The sequence below is a fragment of the Oryzias latipes genome, chromosome 14, assembly GCF_053564925.1.
Source record: "Oryzias latipes strain Hd-rR chromosome 14, Olatipes_Hd-rR_3.1".
Classification (NCBI taxonomy): Eukaryota; Metazoa; Chordata; class Actinopteri; order Beloniformes; family Adrianichthyidae; genus Oryzias; species Oryzias latipes.
The window spans coordinates 16,979,446-17,002,920 of NC_136250.1; the positions used below are offsets into that span (position 1 = coordinate 16,979,446).

Genomic DNA, 23,475 nt, shown 5'->3' on the forward strand with positions numbered 1-23,475 from the left:
ACAAACAATTATTTGAATAATAGCCCCTAACAGAAATGTTTTTTTTTAATGATTTGGTTTTATCTTGTAATTAACTGTGTAATGGCATCAATTTAACAACATATTGGTCATTTTATGGGTCATTCCAGAATAGGAGGACATTCAAGTTCCATCCATCATATGTCAAATAATCTACAAACTGCTAAAACATGTTGTATCTGATGGAATTTACTCTTTTTAAGACGAGAACTAAAACAAAAGAATGCTTGATAACAGTGTTTAAGTACCCCCTAAAATACCATTTTCCCTCCTTCCCCCATGTCCAAATAATATCTTAAATTCATTCATTTTCTTCCGTTTGTCCCTTTCGGGGTCATGTATCTGCCAGAGCCTATTCCAGCCACTTATGGGTGAAGGCAGGGGACACCCTGAATAGGTCACCAGTCTGTTGCAGGGTCACACATATCACACACTCACGTTCACACCTATGGACATTTTGGAGTGACCAATTAAGGCAGCATGCTTTTGGAAGGTGGGAGGAAGCTGGAGTCCCCAGAGAGAACCCATGCATGCACGGTGAGAACATGCAAACTCCACACAGAGAGATCCCCCATAGTTGTTCTGTTTCAGCTGGGACTTGAACCAGGGGCCTTCTTGCTGTGAGGCAAGAGCACTAACCACCGCACCACCATGCAGCCATCATAAATTAAACTGTTAAAATGAAACATAACATTTTTTTATTTCGTAATTTTTGTTTCAATTGTGTCTCTTGTAATTGTGGGAACATTTGTTTTTATAAACAATTTTTTTTTTTTAATTATCGTTCAAACTTGTGTCCAACAACAGGCACGCAACCCTGTTACCATAACCTTTTTAAGATAAGATAAAGCTTTATTGTCATTGTACAGTCACACTTGTACAACAGTACAACGAAATTGCGAACTGTCCCACATTGGTGCAAGGAGAATGAAGAAAACAACATAATAATAATAAAACAGGTTGTATATGCAGAATATACATTCCTCATTCTCCCAGAGAAACTAAACCATGGAGCATGGTAGAATGGTAGAGGAAGAATATAGCAAAGAATCAATGATACGGTGGACTTGGCATCATCAAGCAGTTTCCCAAAAGAATGGGTAGATCAAATGAATCTCCTTACTTCTTGTTTTGATGTCCAGCTCTACCCCATGCAACCTTGTTATGTATATAATCAGAATAATAATTTCTATGTATTCACATAAGTAAATGTGTCCTCTTGTTCATCAGTAACTTCAACAGTAGCTTTTACTCTTGATGGGAAAGCTAATAGATTTGCAACCCTGTAACCTGCAAAAATTAGTAACAGCGTTGCATCAAGTTCTGTAAACATCAATGTAATAAAATCTTCACATGTGATCTGCAATCTCAAATAATAAAGCCTTTGGTAGTTTATTACAAATTATTGATGAACATGTAGCAGGAAATCAGAAAAGTGCAGGTTTAATTTTCATGAATTTTGAAGCTCACATGTCCTCCAATTCAGGAATGACCCTTGGCCGACTGCAGACAAACACTAAATCCTTTCTGCTTTTATGTATATATTTTTTTTTTACCACAGCTCTAGTCCTGAGTATGTTTTCCTTTGCTTATATAGCTTGAAGTTGCAAATTTTTACAATTGCTGTTTTAAAAATAATAATTTGGCAAGTATTTCTACACACGCACTTTGGGGGAAAGTTCCACCTTGAGCCTGCAGGGGGCGGTCAAGTTTCACAGCCGGCATAGACCTCAACGACGAAGAAGAAACATTTTCACTTTAGAATACCCGTGATGGCAGCGGTGAGAATCCTCTTTTCTTTCCCTTTTATTAAAAATAACATAACACAGTTTCAGATAGTTTATACTTTAACATGTAACAAACCAATATTCGTTCAGGAAAAACGTATTTGAACTTTAAAGTGTGAGTGGTTTCGCATGAAAGCGCTACAAAGCTAGTTAAGTACCGCCCAGTCCAGGTGTACCGCCTGACCTAGACTGATTTATTCAAAAGGTGAAGAAAATTCCGGTGGTTTTCTTGCTGGATTGCAGCATAAATAGGAGCAAACGAAACAATTCTTTGTATTTCATTGTCTTGGTTAGATATTCAGGATAGTTTTATTTTATTAGAAATCTTTCTTTGGAAATATTATAAAACGGGTTTTTTTGTCTTGTTTTGTTGTTGGATTCTAGCTAAAGTTTATGCTGTTTAACTTTATCTCCAGTTATGTTTACTACGTAACGATCCTCCAAGAGGATTTGCCCCAATTTTTTTTAAAGTTCAAACGTACAAAGTTTAATCGTTTTTGTGCCTTAATACAAACAAAGCAGACGTGTTATAGCAGTCGTAGTTGTGGATCAGAGAAAGTGGTATATTCCTGTATTCCCGCACTGTGTGGGAAACGTGTCCTCCAGGTGGAACGCAGGCCTTTTTAACCCGGAAGACTGACTGCAATCCCACTTCCTAGTGGCCGAGCAACTATTCTTTTTTCTTTTTTGTCTCAGTTGATAGTTGGCATTATTTCACAATTTTGACTTGTTCTTCAAAAAATTGCTCAAGTTTAGAAATCCCCCATAGAAAACCATTTTTATTTTATTTTATTGAAAAGCATCAAAGCCTTTTAAAAGTTTAGGTTGTTATTTATTTAAATAGAAATGTGGCTGTTATGTGAAATTAATTAAGCAATTTTATTTTTTTAAAGAGTATATCGTGTGAAATAATGGTATTTTTAATAAAATAGGGTAGATTATATCATGCAAACTTAACTTTTTGTTTTTACTTGTTTCTGATAAACAATCATGGCTAAATGTTGATTAAGTGGAACTTGTTTAAATATTATGTTTACAGTTATTATGTTGGTAAGGGAAACACTCGTTTTGAACTTGTCAAACGTTTTTTTTAAATACAATCCAAAATGTCCTTTTTTTATTGAAAAGTATTCAATATTTAATGTTTTGATGCCTTCTGAAATGAGTGGGCGGAGTTACGAAAAGAACTCTTGGAATTGGTTTTTAGACCAAAATTTACTCTATGCCTTTAATGCGTCCAAATGGACTCTACAGAAACAGGAGCTAAATGCAGTTGACATTTGTCTTTTAGAAAGTTCTCCTCCAGAAGTTCCCATAAATGTGTTATTTGTAGTTTGCCTTTCCACTGTCCATTTCATTTGCTGAACAATTAATGGTAAAAGGCGTATACTTGTATAGCGCCCCCTCTGGCTTGCTCGAAGGCCCAAAGCTTTACAGTCCCGTTCACACATTCACACACTGGTGGCGGCTCCGCTGCCAAACACTGGCGCCAACCTTCCACCAGAGGCAAGGTGGGGTTCAGTGTCTTGCCCAAGGACACTTCAACACATGGGCGTGAAAGGCAGGAATCAAATCAGCGGCACACCGCCCTACGACTTCGCCACTGCCGCCCTTCGTGTTTTTGGGCTGACTTTCTGTTCTTTTAATTTTATGTAGTTTTAGCTGAGCTTTAATTATTGTTTAGATCATTATCTTGTTGTGAGATGAACCTCTGACCAACTCGAGCCACACCAGAGAGGAACTGCAGAATGTCACAGTAGCTCTGTTTCTTCAAGGTTTCCTTCACCGTGTTAAAATCACTAACCCTGAATAAGGCTAAACAGCCCCATACCATCATTCTTCCTCCTCCATGTTTGTCATTTAGTGTCACGCACTATGGAGCCAATCCTTTTACGTTTTTAGTGGTGTACAGGGTTTTTCTGGATGATGAGCTAAAGATTTAAAAATTGGATCCATAACACCTCATTCAGTCTTTAGTCTAGTACGCATGGGTCCTGACCCAGGTCAGTCTTTTTGTCTCATTCTATCATATTTGCTACATCTTGTTCTGTCTGCTTTGCAGACTGCAAAGACTTCAAGCTGCAGGGTTGAACTCTTGTCCTGAAAGCGGTCTGTCATCAGATGTTAACTCTCTGGTACAGTCTTCTTATCTGATTTAGCTGTAACTTTGGGTCTGTCAGAACTCTCTCTTCCTGTCAGTTTCACCACATTTTCTGATCATTGTTTTACTCAAAAATAAAACCTGCACCTTGACTTTTTTGCTATTTTCCTGTAGCAAAGACTTAATTTTCAATTTTATGATGGCATGCTTCACTTCCATTGATAATTTTCTTGTCATTTTTGAAATGGCACATCACTTTTATTTGTATTATATAGTATTGGAATAAAGCTTTTCAGGGTATGGCACCACAATGTGTTAAAGTATCATTTTCATGCTTTCACAGAAAACAGAGTTTTAAGTAAATCTACCTTTTTTCAGTACTTCTGTTCTTTAACAAGTGATTTTTGTAAATTTTTTCAATTTTAAGTAGAACTAAGAACCTGGATATTTGGTCAAAAACATTTGACCATTAGTGAATAACAGAATGTAACTATTTCTTTTACATTTGTTTCTCAGAAGTAGACATGTTTCTAGCCAAATCTCAGCTGCTGTGTAAACTCTTTTCTTTTGTTACATTGCAGGTTCAGAGAGGTGACCTTTCTGCCACCTTGAGGCAACAAGAACTTCTTCACCTCTGATACTTATCCCTCAAGAAGCTCTTTCCGTCCAAATGGATGAAGAAACTGCTACAGATTCCTCCCCTGGGGACGCAGTGTCTTCCAGAGACCCGGGGGAGTTCGACGAGGATGAAGAAATTCACGACTCTCATCGACCATCTCCCGATCTGGGAGAGACCCCTATGGACACCCTGGTTTGGTACGGAGTCAAGTTTCACTTTATAGCACAAAAAATGTTTCTAGCTAGACATTTTTTATGAAATGCAGTATAATCGTTTTTTTTTCTGTTTTTTTGAAAAAAATGAAAAGATGTAAGCTTAAAAAGGAGACCAATATGGGTGGAATTTCAGCCAGGACCTTTGTCAAGTTTATTTCCATAAATGGCTTAGAAGACTGCTATAATTTAAGAATTGTTTAGAATAAAAAAAAAAGAGAGAGATCAAAAATCGTCAACAGGAAAAGTGGACAAAGCTCTCGCAAATGATCTAATTTAAGCTTTTGTGAAATGTATTACCACTGTTGGAGCAACTAGACACTTGTGGTGGCTCGGTGACCTCACCGTTTAAGAACAAGACTCTTACCTGGGTCACCTGCTCAGATACTGTGAAGCCTCCTTCAAACCCAGAAACCCCAACAAACAGGTTTAAAAATGTGGTTTTATTGAAGCTTCAGTCTAATCGAACAGTTCATTTATTCCATGTTTACTAGAAAATACTTAAGCCACCAAATAATTATAAATAGTTGCAGAAATGTATTAGAAAATTCTGAGATTAGGTTGCTAAAAGAGATTTGAAACAAATCTGATCTGAGTGAGCTGAAAGTGAACCTTTTGTCTGTCTTGTTCTATGAAAAGAGCATGGACACTAAAAGTAATTCCATCTCTTTCTGTCCAGGTATCATGTGGACCAGGCGTTGGCTCCAGCTCAGAGCTACACATCGATGTCTAGTCAAGGGGAATCTGATGTGGATGGAGACAGTGAATCCATTACAGGGTAAAACCAAGAGCAGCATTCAAGAATGTTATTGATGTTTGTGCATAAAATGTAAAATTGGAAGTTTCTTTATTGGTTATACTGGTGTTGACAGTTCCTCATCTCTTGTTTTAGGGTGAAGCTGGACAGAACCGGTTCGTTCTCCAGCTGCTACTCTTATGACAGCGATGACTGTGAGAAGAAAACAAGCAAGTAAGAATTATACTCATGCACTCTGACCTTAGATCTTTAGCGGTAATCTTTTTCTTGAGTCTTGAGCTGCTGTTTTATAAAGTCTTCATCGTGGTCTCACCAGGTCTAGAAGTTCAGATGACTCCTCAGAGAGCCCTAAAACAAATGAGTTAACCCTGGACGAGAACGAGTTCAAGCATCCGTCTTTAACAGTGGCTTTCACTTTCACGGTGAGTGTAAGCTCAATGTTTGGACATTTTATTGACTGTTTTGGCCAAAATGTGGGTCCTTTTATGGGCCTGTGTTTTGGGGTAAAGTAGAGAAGTATGTTTTTAAATACCTCTGTAATCCAGTGACTTGGAGATCAAGCTTTTGCAGCAACAACATGAAGCAGAGCTGTTTTGAACCCCTTCCTCCTTCACAAAGTACCTACAGTCGGGACCATAAATATTTGGACAGAGACCCCTTTTTTTCTGATTTTGTTTCTGTACATTACCACAGTGAATTTTAAATAAACTCAGATGCCATTGAAGTGCAGACTTTCAGCTTTTACAAATAGCATTTTTTAAACACAATCCCTTCATTTCATGGGCTCATAAGTAATTGGACAATTGACTTCCATGCTATTGTGTGGGCAATGCCCTTGTTATGTCATTATGAGTGAAGCAGATAAAAGGCCTGGAGTTGATTAGAGGACTCCTGCTTGTATTTTGAAGATTTTGCTGTGAACAGACAACATGTGGTCAAAGGAGCTCTCCATGCAGTTGAAAGGAGCCATCATTAAGCTGAGAAAACAGAAAAAAAACCATGCCAGAAATTGCTACAATATTAGGAGTTGCAAAATCAACAGTGTGGTACATCCTGAGAAAGAAAGAAAGCACTGGTGAACTCAGCAACGCAAAAAGACCTAGACGTCCACGGAAGACAACAGTGGTGGATGATGGCAGAATCATTTCCATGGTGAAGAGGAACCCGTTCACAACAGCCAACCAAGTGAACAACACTCTCCAAGAGGTGGGCGTATCAATATCCAAGTCTACCATCAAAAGAAGACTGCATGAAAGTAGATACAGAGGGTACACTGCAAGATGCAAGTCACTCATAAGCCTCAAGAATAGGAAGGCTAGATTGGACTTGGCTAAAAAGCATCTAAAAAAGTTCTGGAAAAACATTCTTTGGACAGATGAAACCAAAATCAACCTTTTACCAGGTTTTACATTTTTATGCAATCTTTTTGTTCAATCCATGGAATAAAAGCTGAAAGTCTGCACTTCAATGGCATCTGAGTTGTTTTATTTAAAAGTCACTGTGGGAATGTACAGAAACAAAATTAGAAAGAATGTGTCTCTGTCCAACTATTTATGGTACTGACTGTATCAATTTCTTTTTTGTTTATTTTCTTCATTATCAAATGTATATTTATTTGCTACAGTGAGAAAAATCTTGCTGCATAAACAGATCCTTAGTAAATCCAAACCAAACCCAAATTATTACACTTCCCCTGCCGTGCCTTTACAGTTGGGAGTATACGCAGACATGCATCAAGTGAATTAATACCTTTAATTTACAAATTATTTACCACAAACATAATCGAACAATGGGACTAGTTACTTTAGTATTTAGTAGATGTTCCTTTTGCAATTTGTAATTAAAACTTTTTTTTTTGGCTTTTAGCCGATGAGCTTTGTCAGCTTTAAATAGTTCTCATTAAACAGGAAAGCTTCCTCACCGGGGGGCCAGATCGGGCGGGTCAAAAGTCTGTTGATTCTTGACTTTGGCCTTTGAACATAGACTGTAAAAACGATGGACAAATCGAGGTGTGATGTCACCCATTGAAAATGCCTTACCTCCGGCTCGCGCCAAATGAGGCCAAATCCCTCACCACTGCATCCTGACACTGTTTTTTTACACTCTATGCTTTTGAATTGTAGTTTATTTATAATAACAGAAGCAAAAAAAAATGTGAGTCTGAGTGGGCCTTAACAGGTTCTCTGAATGTTGGGAATTAGAATATGCAGAGTTGATTTATTCCATTATGGTGGAATCTTTGAAAAGAAGATGTTACCTCAGTGTTCACCCAAAAATCTAAATCAGAACTGTTCTTTACTTTTGCCTTGCAGTACCTGTGGTTTGTATCATTGTCGTCAGTGAGGCCTGTAGCATGACGTGGAGTTTTCTGCTTCTTTTTTATCCTTAGAGTATTGCACCCACAGAAACATTCACTTCTGGAAAGAGAAAGCTGTTCTAAATCCTTTTTTCATGGTTGATGAATTCATAAACCATTTAGAAATTCTTTTACCTTTGGGGTAATTGGTATTCCTGAGCCCAAAACTCAGACTTTATAAAGAGGTGATCCTCGCCTGACCCATCACCTATAATCCAGGACTGATCATCCTGTAGGATTACAAACACTAGACGGTGAAATTAAACCCATCTTGTTTGTTTTCTTTTTGGATTCAGGCTATATCTGACACCCTTAGGAAGCTGTCAGACTTGGAATATTTTTTCAAGAGGGAACTGTGGCTTCACTTCCCACAAAAGTTCAACATGGACATGGATGTGGTGAGCGTTGTGGACAAGCTGCTTGAGTCCTTCAGCCTTGAAAAGTCTCTGCGGATTGTTAAAGCCATTCTTATAAAAATTGAGAGGAACAAGTTGGTCCAGTATCTCCAGGCTAGATGTACAAGAAGTGAGTAGAGCTGCCCTGCTGTATTTCCTGACTTTTAACGAAGAGCAGCAAATCGACATCATTCATAAAAATTTTTTTTCTTAATCTTTCAGATGAAGTCCGCTACGAGTTAAAGAAGTTTCTGAAGGAAAAATACTCTGATCTCTTTAAAGACGGGACATCCGATGATGGCGAGAAGCCATCTTTTAGCGATGTCTTCACAGATCTTTACATATCATCCAACAGCCACAACGGTCCGAACATCGAACACGAGGTTCTTACCATTCCGAAGCTGAACACCAATGATGAACCAGGCACTCCCATTTCTCTTAAAGACCTGTTGAACCCTGGCAAGCTGTATGAAATCAGATCAAATGTAATTATGCTCCATGGAGCGGCAGGTTCTGGAAAATCCATGGCCATCAAGAAGCTAATCCATGATTGGGTTGAAGACCAGTCAGACACTAGTTTGAACCTTCTGATTCCCATAGCTTTCACAGAACTGAAGCAGTTTGAGGGCTCTAGAATGTCTTTCCTGGAAGTACTGCACACTCTCTACCCTCCAACACAAAGGATCACTGAGAAGGACTTGGGTTGCACGGACTGCAAAACGCTTTTCCTCTTCGATGGCTTAGATGAGCATGAGGGGTGTAAGGCATTCAACTTCAACAGCACCGAGCTCGTGTTTAGCAGCACCCACAAGGTCAGTTTGCACGGCATTGTGGTCAACGTTCTCCGAGGTAAGGTGTTAGAAGGCGGCGTTGCTTTGGTGACGACGAGGCCAATGATGACTTCTACCACACCTTGGGATTGCCATCATCACAAGATAGAAATGCTGGGGTTCACTGGCGACCACAGGGACGAGTTCTTCAGGAAGAGGTTTAAAGACGCCACTCGGGCTGAGCGTGTTATCGAGTATGTCAAGTCTTCCAAAACCCTGTACGCCATGTGTCACCTGCCCTTGTTTTGTTCTTTAGTGGCCGATGAGTGCCAGCACGTATTCAGGGAGAGGGGAACCCAGGCAGAGCTGCGCAGAAGCATCACCTACATGTACACAAAACTGCTCCTAAGTCTCATCCGCGAGCGCCGGAAATCTAGAGCACCGGACCGCAGTCCGGAACAGGAGAGGGAGTTTCTCATGACACATGGAAAGGTGGCATGGAACATGTTAGAGGAATTTTCCTTTAAGAGAGTCAAACCTTACTTTTCAAGTGAGAAGATCTTTAATATCGAATCGGTGACCTACAGTGGCCTGGTCATAGAATACACGGTGACGCCAGCTGTGTTGTTAAATGAGCAAGCCTTCAGCTTTCTCCACCCAACCGTGCAGGAGTACCTCGCAGCTCTTTATGCATATCTGTCTCATCAACACGATAAAGACATTTTTGAGTCTAAATCTTTTCACGGAAAGATTAAGGGCTTCCTTAAGCAGCAAAAGGCGGATCTGTTCGTGTGGGCCGTGGAGAAAAGCCTGGAGTTTGAGGACGGCAGGTTTGACATGTTTCTGCGTTTCCTGTGTGGAATGGAGCTTAAAGCAAACCAAGATCTTCTCCAAAGCTTCTGCAGGTCTGAAAACCACATCCAAAGTACAGCGGATTTCATCAGGAAAAAGATCAAAGAGAATCGGCATCCTAACAGAATCAACAACTTCAAACAATGCTTGGAGGAAATGGGTGTGTCAATTTAGTATCGATAAATCTGATTTGGAAAACCAAAACAACTCCCCTGACATTGAGAAGTAAAGACTGAACTTAAAACAAATCCTTACTGAAGATGTTTAGGGCTGATGCAAAAATGAAAGTGTCCCCATCAAAACCTGGTTTACGACGAGATTTCAGCAATATACTTTTAAGGTACTGTAGGTTGTCTTTATGGAATTTTTATTTTATTTACTGTGTGCTTGAGATTTATTTTCTTTAAACGAAGAATAGAATGCAGGAAACTTTTACCTTAATATAACTTGACCATAAAAATCAGTTCACTTAAATTGACTCCAATCAAAACTAAGTCCACAGAAATCAGACTAAAGTAATGTTCAGTTTGTTTGCATCTTCTCCGTCTACGGGCTCTTTAAGAGCTCAGCATAAGGACTTTTTAGCTGCTATGTGGCAACAACGTTTACATGTGCAATTACTTAATGTAGTCCTTCAGATTTTGCAGTCTTCACATGCACACAAACAAAATGTTAACAGCACTAAGCCCTCAAAAATAAAATCCAGTCACTTTACTGAACCTGGGATCTTAGAATTGATGATGAATGCATCGTCCAGAGAGTCAAAGGGCTGCCAGTTTGGTAAAAACAGACGCATGCTCATTTTAAAGCACAGGTGTCCTGGGGTGGAAGATGTTATTGCTAGAATACTAACGTTACAGGTTTACTGGAAATATTGACTACAACAGAAAATGCCAGAGCAGATACTAAAGTTTTGTTTTCTTCCAGATGACTTGCATGCTTAATTAGTTTAAAGCAAGAAATGGGATGTAAGGAACGAACCTGTAAACCTGAACCTCAATTTCAATGTTTGCTATTTTTTGCTTTCTTACTTTATGCAGTTACATCATGTGTATATGTACACTAAAGCGTGAAGGTGAATAAATCTCAGTTTGAAAAAGATGAATTTTATAAACATATTTGACTAAGAATTGTTTCTTTCATTCATTGAAATCAAACTAAGTGTGTATAAAGTCATTTTTAGTGAAAAGAAGTCATGTAAATGAAAAACATTGAAGCACCATGAAAATAATGCTTTCTTTCTCACCAGTATACCACTATTTCAGATTATTCACACACCCAGATTAGAAAATGTTCCTTGTTTTAGAAAAAATATGATTTTGGATTGAATCGTGCAAAATCAGCATCTCATGAATGTGAAACAAATGCATGTTTTATTGTGATAGGGTCAATCAGAACACAAACATGTCACTTTAAAAAGACAAGTTTAATTTTGAAATATTGTTTTCTACCGTCCATAAAGCTTGACATCAAAAAGAGTTAAGCCTTCATATCAAAGCTGCTTTTAAATAAGGTAAATTAATGTATAAAAGTCTTGATAGTCATGAGAAAGTTTTCTGTATTTTTACACAATTTTATTTAATAGCTAAATTATAAATGATTTTAAAAAGTAGTTTGTAATTTATTTTTTTATAAACAATGAAAAGCATGCAAGTATAAAAACACATTTTGTAGCGCACTTATCTTACATTAACTCTCCTATAACTCAGTTTTTATTTTTACATCACTATTTTGCTTCTACACGCATTAAAAGCCGCTTTTAATATTTAGTTTCTTTTTCTCTCATTCCCACTACATCTATGAGATTTGATCGTCATGGACTTTTGCACCATCTCCTCTGCACTGGTTACAACACAGCTAAAAGTGGACTTGAGATCTTCAGGTGTGACGTTCTTCAACAGCAAACTCTTGTGTAAGATGAAGCCATTCTCTGAACTTGACCTAAAGCAAAATCATCATCATGGGAGTTTTTTTTTTTGGCAGATAGTTGAGCAAGTAAAAAGTAAAAGTGATTCAGATCAGTGAAGCTGCAACACTTACTCATTAGATTCAACGATCCTGTCATGGCTGAGTGTGTCCTCAGGGAAAGAGCCATTGACAAGCCAGTAGATAAGAGTCTCATCCATGTTGGTTTTTGTAAAAACATCACAATGGAGAACCAGAGGCTCGTCTGAAAAGGGAAGGGGAAAAAAGTTTCATATTTACAGGTTCTTTCTTCTTAATGGGTTTTGCTGTTAATGCAGGTAAAGAAATCTGTCCGTTACCTGGATACGCTTCTATTTGGCCATGCTCAGGCCCAATGATGATCAGAGATTCATCCTCTGAAACTGGAGAATTTATGTAAGCCACACAGCAAAAAAAAACAAAGTAGTTTGATCAAAGATTAATAGATTTCCAACAAAATATATTTACCTAGAAATCCATTTGCAAGCAGCAGACACAGGCAACCTGCAGCAGCTGCAGAAACAAGACGATCACCAAAAGTATAACATCAACCAGTACACTACCATCATTGTATTTGATTACCTTTGGTGGTAAATGACAGCTTCATTTTGATTCCACTTGCAGAAGACAGTGTAGCTTTTTGTGGATTACTACCACTTATATAGTCTGTTTACTTCCCCTTCATGGAGATTTCCTCTAGGGATGTTCCTTGTAGGTCACCAAAACTGTTTTATAATGGATTCTAAATTATTTCTTGAATTCCCTTGAGTCAGCAGTATTCCTGGAGTTCAGCTCGAAATGACTGGAACACTTCCTTATGATCAAAACCATGTGACGTTTATTAACCGACCACAACAGAACAAAATCATCACATGTTCCAGATGGGTTTGAATGGATTAAAAAACAAAAAAAACCACATGAACTACAGCTTACACTTTTACTCCAAAGCAACTTTAGAAATTGAGCGTCAACAAAAGTGAATGAGAGGAAGACCTGGTAGATTTAATGTACTTATACCTTTTATGACAGTTTAATATTTTTTTTAACTGCACATCTTAATTATTCCTTATATTTTATTGTTTTTAAAGTTGTGCTGGAATTCCACTACAGTAAAGGAAACACTAGATTAGGTTTTATCAGATTTTTCAGTAAAGAATCCAGTAACATGAAATATTTGACCAAAAGTAGAGTCCACAAGGATTTGTACTCTGGGCGGAAGAATTTGGTCTTTTCCGGAGAGACAATGGCATTTGTGTGATGACAAAACAAGTCACTCAGACCCCAAATATCTCACCAAAGCTCAAAAGTGAGTAATTACATAAAAAGGAAGAAAGTACAAACTGATTCCAGATGATATTTGTGGATACAGAGGCAACACTTTTACTCTGGAACCCAATCGTGGGATGTATCCGATATGAGGAAAACTCATACATTAGAAAAAAAACAGCACCTTTCTAATAGTTTTCAAAACTGCTTTACTCCAAACCAATCACTGGGATGTGACACTGATGCAAACCCCGGAAAAATTAAGACGGACTTGACGAGTTATGAATAAAATTCAAATAACTGTAGATACAGATGTGCCTATAAATATTTACAAAACAGTATAGACACTTTCATTGGTGGTTTTCAGTTCCATGTAGGCCCACAGTCTTTTGAGCCAGTGCATATCTTCTCAGTGAGGCGTCGGTCTGTGCCGGTCCATCACCGGTCACTCCAGACCCAGCACGTAGTTGATTCCCTGGACAAACCCAATGATCACAGGTTGCCAGGCCACCAAGTATCGAAGCCAGTCTAAAAGCTGTCCATACATCACATGTGGCCTTTCCCAGCTAAAGAAACTAGTTAAGGAAGTTTTAAATTATTACAACAACAACCTAAATTAAAGTTTTGCTAACAAATTCCTCCACCGCTTTCGTAAATAGATGCAATTTACATACAATTAAAAGGTGTTTACTAAAAGTTGTGTCAACAAATTTTTCTAAACCACAAAAAGGAACAGGAACTTATAAAGTTGTTTACGTATGTAAAATCCCCAAAATGTCAAATTACTTTACTGTAAAAAAAAAAAAAATCCTATAGCAATTACTGTATTTGAGAACTGGACTGAGTGGCCCCACCCCTTACATTCCAAACAGGAAGTACCCACTGGTTCCAAGAAGCCAAAATCTCATCGACTTCTATAGAAAAACACTTATTATTCAGTCAGGTTTGTCACAGTAGCCATTCTTGATCTACTACATTTTCTTCAACACATTCTTGATAATCCTGATCTTTTTCCATGATATTTTTTCTTTATTGCAAGTTATTCAAGCTATAAACTGGCCATTTAGATGCCTCAATAGAAGTATGTGGTACCCAATGGTCCCCATGTCCCATATTCTAGAGGTTTGGCAGATTCCCTGCTTTCAGGTGGTAAGAGTGTAGAATTCCCATCAAACTTGCTCCTGATTGGCAAGAGTGGTTGCCATAGAAACATTGCCTTAAAATGAGTCGGACAATGGAAAAACAGCGACTGAATTTTCTTCATTGGGTTGGAGCTGGAAAAAAAGTTATTTTCTGTGGGCGATGTCTCACTCACTTGGTCCAGTTCTCTTAAACAATCAATGATTCTCAAGCAAACACATTTTCTGGCTGGATTTCAGTCCATCTTTGTCAGCTGTGTTTCTATAAGTTTTGGGAAAAAAACAAGCCCTTTTAATTACAGAGGTTTACTTATCTAGTGTTGCCTAAACATACAAGTTGTGCCTCAGTCACAGGCACCCGTATGAGTGCTGTGGGTTTTGGGAAGGCCGTAGGAGGAACTTTCCCTTAAAGGGAGCACAGATGTGTCTTTGACGTCGTGAACATGGAACATACCATTGTCGTGTGTGTGTGTGGTAAGTGTATTGTGACACTTATGACATATGAGGGATGCTGTCGTACACAGCACTCCAGTCATTAGTCAGGTACGTGCACTGGCTCCTTACTGACCACGCACAAATAATTCAGTTCAGCAGCCGCATGTCCACATAAAGTGCAGGTTTGCTGCTGTGCTTAGCAACACTGATCTGAAACTATATTAATCTGACTGTAAAACTTGTAATTAAAAGGGGATTGTAATTATTTTTAACATCAAGTCATAATAGGCCAAGTCTTCAGTAAAGTACGATTACCGGTAATTTTTTAATCAGGATAATCGCGTTTAAAAAACAAAGAAAAGTTAAAAAATAACAAAGCATCCAAGGATACGGGTTACTAAACATCCGCTTAAGGTCCACCTTCTCTTTGCAGTACGGACACATCTGCTTCTTTCCCACGATGCACCACCCTCGTATGCAGAACTCATGGAAACTGGGCATGGAGTTAAGGCTCTGAGTGACATCAGACTAAAAGTACAGTGAAAAATAAGCAGCTTAATGCAACAATAGCAGTTTAATTTAATAAAGCACCAAGCAGATCATTTGTAATGACAATGAAGATTGGAACCGGAATAGTCTTAATATATTCACTGAAGGGAGAAAATGAAAATATTTTTTGTTCATTTTTAATATTTTCCCAGACTATTTTCCAGAAGATTGAGTAATGGCTTTGCTGTAAAATAAAAAAAATGTAACCAAAAATTAAAGAAAACACAAAAGTATAACATTAAAAAAAATTCAGGATTGGAAAACAAAAATTAGTGATGGTGACATCCACTGAGCTATAAAAAGTAAACCATCATCATGGAGGGGAAGTTGTGTGGTTTTAGATTATAAACAGAAAGGTCAGGTCAACTACCAATTCCTCTTTGAGTTAATTAATGTTTGTCAGTTCCTAATTACAATTATCTTTTACAGAAATGTAACCTCACATGGTATTTTTGCTTTTGTCTTGGTGTCAGGAAGGATACACATGGTTGCAGGATAATCTGTACGTGTTCTCAATAATCCCTTCCTCACTGACATCCACCAGTATCGGCTGACCACACACAGCGCAGATGTTGTCAGAGAGGTGCTTGGTTGGCATCCCCGATGCACTGTAATACTGAGACAAAAGAAATTTGAGTCAATGTAAAGGTTTCAATGTTATAGAAAATAAAGATCAACGAATTCATATGTAAAGGTGGTTTGTCCTACCCCAACAGTTGAAGCCATGAAGTCTGCACACATCTCTGCAAAGTCCCTTCCAAGAACACCATAGTACAGCCCGTAGAACAGTAACGAAACCCCAAAGTCCATTGCATCCTCTGGTTTTATCCTAAAGGAAACATCAGAGGGTGTGGTCTCATTCTAAGCTCTGATGGGTGTCTGTTATTTCTGACAAACAAAAAATGGACTCCTTTAACAGTAAAGGAGTCATATGGGCCTGTTTCTTGCTGATCAAAACCTAGTAGGAGCTGATGAATCTTATTTTACTCTTTAGGAAAGTTTGATACTACTTTGCATTCATTGCATTGTTACTTTCATAATAACTATGAATTGTATTTATTTTTTGGCACAAATAAAAAAGGAATATAAATCAAAACTAGCATTTTGTCAAAACAAATTTTTTTCCTTTTACAAAGCTTCAAAATAAAAGACTTCCTGTGCCACGCAGGATCATCCCAGCGCAGCTAATGCACCACCAAGAAACCTGAACATAAACATGTATTCATTGGTTTACGATTCAGTAGAAAAGGTATATAAAGAACATGCAAATATATATATATATATATTTAGCACCCCCCTCTGGACAGCATTGTTGTGCAGCATTGGACAAAAAGTGCTTTAAATGAACTGAGCAATCTCAAAAGATCAGCTAACTAATATAAATTAAATCATTGCTAATTAAGTAAGCTGTACTTTAAAAGATTACTGGTATTTTATGTCTCTTCAGCCAGAGATAGTACATGGTGTGGCTGAAGAGCTTCAGGTTGCAGACCCTGGGTTTAGTCTAAAAGCTACTAAATCAACCTCTCTTTATGTTAAAAATCATGTTGGTTTCTTTTGTCTTTTAGAAGCACAATATTAGAAAGGGGATAAATGGCTAGCAGCATGACTGCACCATTTACATACAGTAGACACAACAAATTGTATTGTAATAATGGCATGTCACTAATATCAGAAAAACCTGCCGTGAGAAAACAGAGGATGTGAAACTGATGAGAAGCTCTGTTGTCGTGAATTTCCCACTTTTAAACCCAAAAAAATTGTTTCTCTTTTTTCTTTTGACGAGGAAGGATAAATAAAAAGCCACATTTGAGTAAAGAAAAAATTTCTGTTTTAATTGTACATTTTTATTAACTATTTTATTTAGTTCTTACTGTTGTAAGCTGTTGGAGAGTTATATTTTCCTGCAAAGGATCAATAAAGTTTTATTTAAATCTGAACTTTATTCTAATTTTATTGTTATTTGGCTGGAATTCATTTTGAAATAAATGAGTTTGGGGAACGTTTGAGCTCTTAAGATGTTAATTGCCTGTATTGGGTGGCAAAATAAAAGTAAAAATGTAAAAAACATTTTTTCTCCTTTAAAAGTACAAATAAGTGTCTGTCTTTTGCACGGAGAGCAAACCGGTTCATTTTTGTGGATGAATGAGCTTCAGTAAATGCTGTGAATTGTCAGGTTGACAGACATAGACATGATGAGAAGATCAATCTAATATTTCAAAAAGCAGCAAAAGTCGGTCACAAGGTCAGACACCTAATAATAACTCCACTGCTGCTTTGTAAAATACACGAATTCTCAACCTCCACCACAAAATACTCAGAAAAAAATGCAGCACAACCCGAACTCAAACAGGCAGCTGAACCTCGCCCAGTTCAAAGTATACCTGTTTGTGTGAGTGTAGCCTGAGAATGACGAAGCGGAGCCGCAGAGCTAATGTGCTAACAAGGAGGAATTCTAGCTGGTTAGCAAAGTTCCAATTGGTCCCATTCTTTTAACAGGTAATAGGAGCAGCAAATCAGAGATGGGAATCGAAAGGGAGACGGCAAAAGAAAGTGATGTTTGTGTGACGGGTGTGTGGTTACTGAGTTTAACTGTAAAAAGCCGCCACAGCAACATCTGCAGGCAGCCAGGTGCAACAAACGTGATGGAAAACAGGTAGCATGTTATTTATACGGTTCTATTTAGAGATCACCCATTTTAGCAATGGGGTCATATTCACTTGCATTTTAACAATAAGAACATAGCTAAATATTTTTAACAATTTTAAGTCTCTTCACAAAATAGCATTTAAAACTATTTATGTAATTTTAATATAATGATCATTTAAATATGTTCTCTACTCTATTTTTTCTTGCTTTGCTCTTTTTGAACTCGGGATGCAGTACAGTTAAAGTCTATTGAATTGAACCCAAGTTCACACATGTGCACTACTATGATACTATGATGTGTTGGTGGAGCTCACATCAAGCTTCCATCAAGAACAGGACAGCACAGTCACAGAAATGCATTAGTCATCAAATATTAAAGGCAACAGACACAATAGAGGCAGCAAATAACGCAAATTCTATATCAGGGGTCGTCAAATTACGGTTCGGGGGGGCCATATGCATCCAGTTAAACTATTTATTCTAGCGTGCCAAACTGGAATAAATTATGTTGATCACTCTTATTAATGTTTTCTTTTCTCTGTAATTCTGGTGTCTGGTCCACTACAAAAGAAAGTGACCTTTGTTTAGGAGCAGAAAGTTCATCTGCAGGTGTGTGCTGAGGGAATATTTGCTGTTTTTCAGACGTTTTTGTGTTTTCTGACTTGGACAGTCATTTTTCCAATCATTCCAACATCACATAAACGCAGCATTTCTATCATTTGCTTTTTTTTCTGAGTACTTCAAAATGGTCTGGCACTTTTGTCAAATTGTACAACCCTTTGTGGAACAAAAGTAAAAAAGTTTGCCTTCTACAGTCCTATAATCTCACAGATTTTTCCCTGGCATCACAACATTTGTCTGGAGAATCAACAAACAATTACTGAGGCAGATCATGTAACAAAATGACAGAAGAAATGTTGTACATACCTGAATATAAGGTTAATACCAAAAAGTGTAAACATGACGATGCTATAGCCAGCAATGCCGATGGCATAGCTGATCTTGTACAGAAGGAGGAACCACTTGTACACCAACCTAAAAGACACAGAAATGGTTTGATTATTTGATCTAAAGCTGAACAATACACTTGTTATTCATACAGTAATGGAAAAATCCAGCTGAAATAAAGTTGTCAAGGACTGATTAGTTGCACAAAGGACCGTATCAGTAGGCATTAAAGTTATGAGAAATGTGTGTCAGACAGGTGTAGAGAGGCGTGGCCTCACCTGGGTGTAGTGCAGGCCAGGGGCTTGCGAGTGGCCCGGAAGGATATGTATGCTGTGATGACAGAGAAGACAAACCAGGTGGTCAGGAACCTCCACCAGTGAAGTTTGGTAGTAAAGTAGAGAGGGACTACCCACATCTGGAACAGAGTCACCAGCTAGAAGACAGCAGAGCGTGCAGGTCAGAAAACACATGAATGTCAAGAGTTCCAGAAAACAAAATTCTCACAACGAAAGCAAGTTTTTAATAATAACAGTTCAAGCATTTTTTTTTAAAAGGGCTGCAGCATTAATTCTGGATTATCAAGGAAGCAATGTTTTGTGCGGCTCACGTTGTATGACTTTGGATGTCTCTGTTTCCACTGAACGAGGACGAGCTGTGCAACAACCAGGGTGACGATGAGGATCAGCACCATCTCTGCATGCATGGCCTCATGGCCTTTGTGTTTAGCATGCATTTTTGCATGCTCCATCCTGTGGAAAGACATGTTCAGATTTGATTAAGGTTAGAGCCTTTTATGTCTATTTATCCCAAAGCAGCAAAGGACTGTCCTTGAATTTCCAGGATCAAGTTTTAAACACTACTGCTGTGTTTTGATCAAAAGAATCTTTTCCAGGAACTAAAGCATTTGGAGAGAGGTCACTTTTCTCACACAGACATACTGTTTTTATGATCAGCTTTACTACTCTTGATTTTCCCTTCTACAGAGCAAAACACGTGAGGAAAATTAAAATGTAGATGTTGTTGCATTATCTTTTGCTAAATCATCATTTCAAAGACTAAACATGTATTAGCTATGTTTTAAGATAAAATGACACTTTATTGAAGAATTTTAAAAAATTCTATCACCAATGTACTCTACAGTGGCACAAACACTTACCTCCATTTCTCCTCTGGTGAAAGCTTGGACACATCGAACTAAAGGGAATTAAAAGAAAGTTATGAGGATTATTCTCCGGCAATTATACTTGCTTAATAAAGTATTAATTAAATAAAAAATTGGAGGAAAAAACAAGTATATACAAATAGTTTTTGTACTCAGTAAAATCAAATTAGTAATTAAAAAAATAAAATCAATTCCATTGTTTATACAGTGTTTTGCAGCCTTATACTCGATAAGTTTGTTCAACTCTTCCTGCTTTAATGAACAGTTGCACATCAGGAAAACTATATGAACCTATATATACAAAAATAGGAACTTTAAAAACAAAGAGGACAACTACTCAATATACTGCTGAACTTCTGAAAACATAAAAATTTTATTTATTGCCAGCACAAACTTCTTTTCATGTGAACATTTATCAGTTTAGCAATTTTTTGACAGTAAAATATTATGCTCAACCTCACCATTTAATTTGATCAACTACTAAATCATGGTTGCAATTCCAAAAACAACTTCATCAGAAATAAACAGTTTTTCTTTTTGTTAATGATAATACATTGAAGTGTAAGCTCAATAGTGAACTTCAAAAAGCTTGTGTTTACTGCTTGAACCACTACAGCAGGGGTCGGGAACCTATGGCTCGCGAGCCATATATGGCTCTTTTGATGGTCACATGTGGCTCGCAGACAAATCTTTAATTATAGTTTTTTTTTTTTTTCATTAGACCAGTCCTTCTCGGGCGCGATGCGATGCAAGAGGCGCGCAGTAGTAGCGGTGCTTGGAGAGAGAAATCTGCGCCAGCGCTATCAGTTACTATTATCTATTATTTCACAGAGTTTGTACCAGCTGGAAACCTGTGAATTGACGTGCCTAAAACTACGCGCTCCCGTCTCTGAGAAAGAGCGCGCAGATGCGGGGACGGGATGTGTGAGGAAGAAAGCAGAGGGGGGGGCTGAGGTGTTGTGGGGACAGGCAGCAGGTGAATCGCGCAGGGATTGTAAAAACGTAAAACCCGCTTCCCGTCACTCACTGCAGCGTGTGAGTGTGTGTTTGGCTCCGCGTCTGCATGTGATAAGAATGTCTCACATCTACAGAACATTCAGACCTACGATCACGTTTAAAGTCTCAACGCCTGAACGAAGCAGAAACTCACCACGTATCAACCAGACTAGACCATCAGCAAAACTACCACGAGAAATACTCATCATTTATTAGCAACAGAATAACAATGTTATTAAAAAGAATCCACAGACTTATTGTACTTTAAAAATGTTGAAATTAAATCAAATGCACACATTCATTTGTGTATTTAGTTTTAAACAAATTGTCGCGGACTGAGTTGGATGGCTGTTGGGTCGCGTTAAAAGTTCTGGAGTTCATTGAACGCGTCAAGCAGAGATCTGATTGGCTCTCAGTTCTGTCGCTCAGCCTGTTGTTAGGTAGTTTGGACCAATGGGGTTCAGCTATAGGCCGAATAAGGAAATGGGAGGGCTGCAGCGGGAGCAGGGGAATATAAAGTTGGGAGAAGCGCTCTCGTGTCGGCGGGAGAGATTCAGGAGTTGCTGAATTAATTGAACGGCGTTTGTTGCGGTCTGCAGTAACCAGAATAAAGAACTTTAAAAGAGGTTAAGTCTCCGTGCCTCAGTGTGGGGAAGGGACACTACATTATTGTATGGCTCTTTCGAAATTACATTTCAAAATATGTGGCATTTATGGCTCTCTTGGCCAAAAAGGTTCCCGACCCCTGCACTACAGTAATGAGTAATCTACCCATCTGTGATCCCTTAAGACATACTCAAAATGATACACTTCTTATTTAAATGTCTTAAAGGTAGGGCTTTAACGATTAATCGATGGATCGTTTTATAGTCCTACGAACCAACCAGATCCGTTTGTCTGAGGCAATTTGTTAATCAAAACGAACTAGACCATTATAAAATTGTTTCATAATGAAATATACAGATCCAATCAATATTGGATTTGCATTGAGGCATGGCCGGTTTATTTTACTGTAACGTAAAAACAGCCAAATGCATCACAGCGGACAACACACATGTGATGTCAGCAAAACATGATCAAGCTTCATTAGAGTCCAATGTGCAGAAACACTGAATTTAGCAAAGCGTTTCCACACGCTTAGCTAAAGCGTGTGGAATACCATACCACCCTATAAGGTATGGTCATACCACACTGTATGGTATGGTCATACCACACGGAATGTTCTAATAATGTTCTGTTAGGAATATTTTGATGTGGAAAAACAACAGTGGGCTGAACTATATGAAACTAAAACGTGAATGGATTTGACATTAATTTTTGTTTACTTTGTTTGTTTGTACACATATTTAATTTACATTTGATTATTTTGAAAGAAATACAAGGAATCTGGAAAACGTCACCTGCACTGTTCAGTACCCAGGTGTTTATCTCTGAGTCACACTAGCTGAATATTTGGCTAAAGTTGTCCTGAATCGATTTAGTTAATCGGATCGTTAAAAAGCACCAATATTGACTATAAATCCTATCAGCAACCACAAATTATGCTATAAATCGAATTATTGTTCAAATTAATACTTAAACTCCTAATTAAAGGGACTCTTTTTAGATTGTTATGTTGTAGTCTGTTTGGAAGGTGACCTTTTCCATATTTTATTTTGACACAGCAATATGAGTGACAAACAGATTAAAGGTAATCCAGAGCATCTACACAAACAGTTGAACTTTCTGAAGCTCATCATAGGGAATCTAAACAGGCTGCTGAACAGGTTTGCACGTTCAGCGTGCAAACATTACACTCCACAGACATAATTAATGTACAACTCCAATGCAGCATGATCTGTTACGCTGAAGATCTCGGGTAAACTAAAGAGAATAAGACTTTCAAATTCAACTGGAGACTGTTTTCGTTTCTTCAGTCTGACTTCCCTCTTGCTGAACCTTTGAGCTCCTCAGCCACATCGTCTTAAACTGACAGGAAAACATTACCCATTTATCAACGTGGCAACCAACCCACAGCACAGGCGCAGAAACAACACAAGATTTTTTTTATTGCTTTCTCATTTTAAAATCACAATTAAATGAGAAATGACTGCTACTGGAATAATTAGATCATCTAACAAAATAAATTCTGCTTTTTCCTTGAAACGCCAAGTTAGCCGTTTTCATTTAGCTAAAATATACTTTATCTGGACACACGTATGCTAAGTTAACCGGTGGCTAGCTACTTTAAATGGCTAAATCGTGCTAGCAGCACCTCGGTTGACAGCTAAATCACGCCTTCCTTTTTCTATCCGTCACACTCAACGTTGTTCATAAAAATAACCTGATTTGCGTCGTTGTGGTGCTCCAGTCCATGGTCGTGCTCTACACCGTCAACCTCCACCTCAAACACCCCGGCCATCTTCGGAGTGCTCACTTATCTTTCCGGGGCCATGGGCATAAGTGGAAAAGTTGGAGAGGTTCACTTCCGGTTTCAAAATAAATCGCCAAAGTAATGTAAACGAGGGAAATACTGTTTAG

At 38.1% G+C, this 23,475-nt stretch overlaps 3 protein-coding genes across 6 annotated transcripts; 1 reads left to right on the forward strand and 2 right to left on the reverse strand.

Moving 5' to 3' along the window:
- Window positions 1-1,685: 1,685 nt before the first annotated feature.
- On the forward strand, window positions 1,686-10,997 carry nlrc3l1 (NLR family, CARD domain containing 3-like 1). Of its 4 annotated transcripts, none has more exons than XM_020708938.3 (8): window positions 1,702-1,799; window positions 3,868-3,940; window positions 4,488-4,722; window positions 5,417-5,515; window positions 5,630-5,707; window positions 5,811-5,916; window positions 8,147-8,375; window positions 8,468-10,997. In XM_020708938.3, the coding sequence occupies exons 3-8, from the start codon at window positions 4,577-4,579 to the stop codon at window positions 10,039-10,041; spliced, it is 2,232 nt and encodes a 743-aa protein (XP_020564597.1). In that variant the 5' UTR covers window positions 1,702-1,799; window positions 3,868-3,940; window positions 4,488-4,576; the 3' UTR covers window positions 10,042-10,997. The 4 variants fall into 4 exon arrangements, with proteins under 4 accessions (XP_004076574.1, XP_020564597.1, XP_078787366.1 ...); XM_078931239.1 differs by having other exon boundaries at window positions 1,793-2,010; XM_004076526.5 differs by lacking the exon at window positions 3,868-3,940 and having other exon boundaries at window positions 1,686-1,799.
- Window positions 10,998-11,274: 277 nt separating this feature from the next.
- On the reverse strand, window positions 11,275-12,542 carry LOC144983812 (interleukin-1 receptor accessory protein-like). The gene is made up of 5 exons (XM_078931241.1): window positions 12,394-12,542; window positions 12,280-12,324; window positions 12,132-12,194; window positions 11,908-12,037; window positions 11,275-11,808 (listed from the first exon to the last, which is right to left on the reverse strand). The coding sequence occupies exons 1-5, from the start codon at window positions 12,416-12,418 to the stop codon at window positions 11,634-11,636; spliced, it is 438 nt and encodes a 145-aa protein (XP_078787367.1). The 5' UTR covers window positions 12,419-12,542; the 3' UTR covers window positions 11,275-11,633.
- An 84-nt stretch (window positions 12,543-12,626) lies between these two features.
- Window positions 12,627-23,436, reverse strand: rnf121 (ring finger protein 121). The gene is made up of 9 exons (XM_004076475.5): window positions 23,279-23,436; window positions 19,954-19,991; window positions 19,405-19,546; window positions 19,076-19,230; window positions 18,777-18,884; window positions 15,909-16,029; window positions 15,683-15,816; window positions 15,043-15,144; window positions 12,627-13,643 (listed from the first exon to the last, which is right to left on the reverse strand). The coding sequence occupies exons 1-9, from the start codon at window positions 23,354-23,356 to the stop codon at window positions 13,523-13,525; spliced, it is 999 nt and encodes a 332-aa protein (XP_004076523.1). The 5' UTR covers window positions 23,357-23,436; the 3' UTR covers window positions 12,627-13,522.
- Between the last annotated feature and the right edge of the window lie 39 nt (window positions 23,437-23,475).

Coding starts and splice junctions, on each gene's coding strand:
- nlrc3l1 (XM_004076526.5), top strand. CDS start 4,577: ATGGATGAAGAAACTGCTACAGATTCCTCCCCTGGGGACGCAGTGTCT. Junction 5,917..8,146: donor CAGTGGCTTTCACTTTCACG/GTGAGTGTAAGC, acceptor TTTTGGATTCAG/GCTATATCTGACACCCTTAG. Junction 8,376..8,467: donor CCAGGCTAGATGTACAAGAA/GTGAGTAGAGCT, acceptor TTAATCTTTCAG/ATGAAGTCCGCTACGAGTTA.
- LOC144983812 (XM_078931241.1), bottom strand. CDS start 12,418: ATGAAGCTGTCATTTACCACCAAAG. Junction 12,038..12,131: donor CCAAATAGAAGCGTATCCAG/GTAACGGACAGA, acceptor TTCCCTTTTCAG/ACGAGCCTCTGGTTCTCCAT. Junction 11,809..11,907: donor AGGATCGTTGAATCTAATGA/GTAAGTGTTGCA, acceptor ATTTTGCTTTAG/GTCAAGTTCAGAGAATGGCT.
- rnf121 (XM_004076475.5), bottom strand. CDS start 23,356: ATGGCCGGGGTGTTTGAGGTGGAGGTTGACGGTGTAGAGCACGACCAT. Junction 19,231..19,404: donor GACATCCAAAGTCATACAAC/GTGAGCCGCACA, acceptor GCTGTCTTCTAG/CTGGTGACTCTGTTCCAGAT. Junction 16,030..18,776: donor GGTATTAACCTTATATTCAG/GTATGTACAACA, acceptor TGTTTCCTTTAG/GATAAAACCAGAGGATGCAA.